The 4690-nt window shown below is 56.5% G+C and overlaps 1 protein-coding gene across 1 annotated transcript in view; it reads left to right on the top strand.

Annotated features, from left to right (window-relative positions):
* FAM53B (family with sequence similarity 53, member B) overlaps window positions 1-2457 on the top strand; it is a gene marked incomplete at its 3' end in the record, with an annotated part of 14784 nt that extends 12327 nt beyond the window's left edge. Inside the window, 1 exon segment of the mRNA XM_009587050.1 lies at window positions 2339-2457. Within this exon segment, the coding sequence (XP_009585345.1) occupies window positions 2339-2457 (119 nt within the window).
* Between the last annotated feature and the right edge of the window lie 2233 nt (window positions 2458-4690).

Raw genomic sequence — 4690 nt, 5'->3', positions numbered from 1 at the left:
CCCTCGCTGGACCTCGCCAAGATGACCCAGGTAAGAGGCGGTGCTGCCCCTGCCAGGGTCCTGCGGATGGGGCTCAGCAGCGAGGTGATGCTGTTCTCTGCTTTGCTAAAAACCCTTTGGCATCCTCCCGAGGGGGGTCTGCGGTGTGCAGAGTAACGCGGCTCTTACGGAGAAGCGCATCCTTCTCTCCGAGCAGAAAAACCCGTTCCCCTCCAAGTGGGTTTCTTTAATAAATCCCTGCGTTTCTGTTCTGCGCTGGTTTTTGCACGCCGAGTCCACCGAGTCATTGTTTCCTCCTGGCGCGTGTTTTCAAGCAGAAGTATGTTAAACCCCACATTTTTGAGTTCAGGAGAGAGGAGCCCTGAGCCTGCTGTGAGGAGGTGAAGGCAGCACCCCGAGGCACCGAGCCCTGGCTCCGTCAGGAGCCGAGTTCATACCACTATAGGCTTTACTTGCTCTTAGCCTCTGTAATTTTCCACTCTGGAGATGTTATCACCTTTCATTTTCAGTTGCAAACACAGAGCACAACCTCCCTCTTCAATCTGCCGCACAAAGCCAGATAACAGATCTGAAGTGCGAATCGGGGAGGATTTTGCTCTCTCTGCAAGACCAAGTGACTGGACTTCAGCGAGAGCCAAAGCGAGGGGCTGCATTGAGGGCTGCAAGCAGCGTTTCCATTTTGCACTCATAAAATTTCTTTCTCTGCAATTTTATAATTCGACATTCCCCACGTCAATAATTTATAGTCGTAAAGTCAATGACACCTCCAGCTCCGTGTGGGATGGAGATAGCGGGGGGTCTGAAGACCCCAGGGCTCCTGCCACGGGGTGGGCTGTCACCTTCTGCCGGCCAGACTTCCCCCGTGCTTTCAGTTCGATGCGGTCGTCTGCTGTGCGGTGCCTCATCCCAGAGGCAACCATGGTCGGGAGCATCTGCCCTGATGTTCTTTGTACGGCTGCGGCCGGCAAAGCCCACCTGGTGCAAGGCAACCCCTTGTTGTTCGCAGGGAAACTACTGGCAGCAATTCGTCGGGTGGGATGGAGAAACAGCCGGGGGGGTTCTCCCCTTGCCGTTCCCCAGCGGGGTGACATCCGACGCTGTATGTGCATTTTCCCCTCTTACAAGAAGGTGATATTTTATGGCGTTTCATGCTTGGCGGCGCAGAGGATGTTTGAAGGAGCGCAGTGGTGTTGGAGGAAGAGATTGGCTTCTCCTCCGGAGGAGGAGCTTAGAGGATAAAAAGGGTGAGGGAGTCACATATTTGGGTGACAGCAAAGGAAAAACGTGAGGGTTCCTCTCATCTTTTGATAAACCACGCCAGCAACGTTTAATATGCTAAGCTTATTTTATTAGCCAATAAGCTGGATGGGCAGTTAAATCAACTTACACGTGTTACTATATTTTACAAGCTGCAGGTTGGAATAGCACAATTGCCCCCTCCCAATTCTCGCTGTACAAGCAGCCACTCGTTCCTTCACCTGGATGTGCGCTGCAGGATGTCCCGCAAGCCCGTGCGGGAGCTTCCCGGCAAACCGAATCCTGCAAAAGACCCAAATTGCCTCAAAACGGGTGGTGGGGAGGGCGAGGCTGCAGGCACGCAGGCACGGAGCCCCACGAGCTGCCGCCGCGGGGAGGGGACAAAGGTGACTGTCCCCAAATCGGCGTCAGACCCGCAGGGAGCCACGTCCCCCCGGCTCGCTCAGAAAGCGGCTTCACGGCGGGTTCCCAGGCGGCTCCTCGCTGTAAAACCAGCGCGTTAAAACCGCCTTTGCCACCGCGTGCTGACGACCGCAGCTTTCCTCAAGTCTCCGTTAATAACCCAGCGGCGTGGGAGGAGGTCCACGGCTGTGGAAGTGGGCCGACCAGGCTGAAAGCCCACAGTGCAAAGCGGCCGGGGAAAGAGGGGGAAGGATGCGGCCCCAAGCGTGGGGCTGGGAAATGGGCTGCTCCTCTTTCTGCACGCCCAGCGGCGGCTGGGGAAATCTTCCTCATCCACATTTCCTCCGAGGACGTTTTCTGGGGCTGTATTTGGAAATGCAAAGCGTAACTTGCATTTATGCTTCGCGTGGGGGTTTGCGTACGCACGCGGGCGTGTACGCAAAGGTTGATGAGGGGCCATGCGAAGGGTCGTGTTTGTGCGTCGCTGGGTTTCCTTGCATCGGGGCAGTTTGGCGTGGAGACACGTTAGTAGCACGTGTGGTTGCGTGGGTGCGCGGGTAACAAAATCCAATGCAATATCTGTGCATGCGGAGCCGGTTGTACACGTGCCAGCGAGCACCGTGGTTCGGTTGCCCACTGGGGCGTCTGCTTGCCGTGACCAGTGGTTTGGTCTTGCAAGGTTGAACGTGCCCATCGTATCCCTCCGGACAAGCTGCTTAGTACCTCGGGAGGAGGCGGAGGTGATGATCAAGACCTTTCGGGATGAGACCAAAACGTTGAAGGAGTTGCAAAGCCTCGGTGCGATGCACGTGTGCCCCAGCTGCATCTGCTGGAGTGCTCACGGCTGAACAAAGGGAAGAGATCAAAGGGACGGGACTATTTTTATTCGCCCGGCTATTCTGAGAGCCTGTGCGATGGTTACCATCTCTGAGCGGTGCTTGCGCCGTGGTAAGATGAGCATTTCGGAAGCTCTGGGAGGGCAGAGCAGAAGTCATCTGCTCTTCTTTGCTCATCGCTTTGTGCTGGGCCAGCTTGCAGGGGCACCAAAGGAGAGCACGGAGGAGCGGGGAGCGACCTTCCCGTGGCCGCAGCCGTGGCAGGCTCCGAGGCTTTGATCCCTCATTAAAAGAATTAATGAGTTTATCTTTGCAAGTGCCAATGAAGCCTTTTTTTTTCCCTTTTTTTTCCTTTTTTTCCAAAGTTTCTTTGTGATTTTCTGCGCTTTAATTGCCGGCCTTTGCAAACGAAGGGCACAGAGGTGATGTGGCAGGGAGGGCAGACCCCCAAACGGATCCCGCTGGCGGGGATGCAGCCCCGGCGCAGCACCGAGCGGATGGAGCATCACGTCCAGCTGATTTTGCTGCCAGTGCTCCGCTCTGCACACTTGAGGGAATAAAAAGCTTGCACCGGGGCCTGGAAAGCCTCTTTTTGTAGCTGTTCTTCTGGCCTTGTGAGCCCATGGATGCTCCTTCCCAGCTCCCTTGGTGCCCATTGCGGGTTTAGCACTGGCTGTAGCTCATCTTGAGCCTTTCCAGGTCCCTGCCGAGGTCTGCGCGAGGCTTCGCAGGCACAGCATGTCTGTGCGCTTGGCTCGGTCTCTTCTCTGAGGAACTGAACCGCAGGCTGGGATCGCATCCTGCACCTCTTAACCCACCTCTTTGGGTTGGCCTTGGCCCCGGCGAAACACAAAGAGTCTAAAGAAGAGCAACCCCGACAGCCGGGTCCCCACATTGGCTCCTGTGCTGGGTGGCTCTCCATCCCACGTCCCCACGGCGGGGACCCTGTGTGGGGGACGGGGCTGCCCCCAGCACGGGCAGAGGATGCAGCTGAAGGATCTAACAAATCTCAGCATCTGGCTGTCGGACTTGTGTGTCAGACTTGTGTATTAGGGGCTAATACATGGGTAAAGAAGGACTGCGACACAAACCCGCCTAAGACCCAGGTTCAGGAGGATGAAGGCGCAGCGAGGCCCGGCAGGTTGCCCTCCTCGAGCATCCTCGGGGAGCACAGAAGGCTTGGATCCTGCCTGGAAACCACTCTGGACCACCGGGAGATGAGCCACTGGCTCCCACAGACCGTGCACTCAGAAGGGGGTCTTGCTTTCTGTCCCTGCGAGGGCTAGACCCCCCCTTAGCAGTCTCGGGGTATCATCTCTTCCCCAAATCCCTAACCATTTGCAAAGCATTCTTAAATCCTGCTCACCAGGTTAATCCGAAGTGAATTCACGATTTTCAGCCGTCGGTGGAAACGTAGAAGAGAAGCAGTAAACGGAAACGGGCTGAGAAGCGGGGACGGCACCAACAAATGCTCGCGGTTACGAAATAGCCAGGATGCTAAAAGCAGCAGCCTGTCCCCGGAGCAGATGTGTCTGGTAATCGAATGTCAGGAGAAGGGCTGCGGGCTGTGTGGCAGTAGGTGTTCGGCAGGAGAGAGGTGCAGACCCCGCTCTCCGTGCAGCCTTCCCGGTGCTGCCTGGGGTCTCTGCAGGAGGTCACCGCCTCCGGGAAGGGTGCCTGCAGGTGCTGTTTGTGCTGGTGTAGAAGGTTTATGCGATGGATGGGGAAGCAGGAGAGTGTCTGGGTTCTGGTTTCCACCTTTCGGGAGGAAAAGGTCTGATGGGTGGTGCAGAGCCGCGGCGGTAGGCGAGGAGCTGAACATGGTACAGTCCTCGACTCCCTCCTCGGACCCTCCCCAACCCCGTGTGGGGCAGGGGACACAACGAGGAGACAGCGGGACCTTGAGGCTGGAAGCAGAGCTCACGGCTGGGCTGGATCAGTGTTTTCCAGCATCTCTGTCCTTCAGCTGCTCCCTCAAGGCTCCGGTGAGGCTCTTGGAGGACACGGACGGACACCTTCACCCAGAGACATGAGACACACACATGCATTTCCCTTGCAGTAGATGTGCCTGAAATTGCTGTCTTATGACTGCGGAGTTAACTAATTTAATTATCCCAGCGGGACCAACCGAGCGCTTCAGCAGTTAGGCCAAGCCTATCCAATAAGCTTTGCAAAACCCAACTGTATCAGATGGC

The sequence above is a fragment of the Fulmarus glacialis genome, unplaced genomic scaffold (assembly GCF_000690835.1).
Source record: "Fulmarus glacialis isolate BGI_N327 unplaced genomic scaffold, ASM69083v1 scaffold19701, whole genome shotgun sequence".
Taxonomy (NCBI): domain Eukaryota; kingdom Metazoa; phylum Chordata; class Aves; order Procellariiformes; family Procellariidae; genus Fulmarus; species Fulmarus glacialis.
This window is presented reverse-complemented; position numbering and strand designations above follow the sequence as displayed.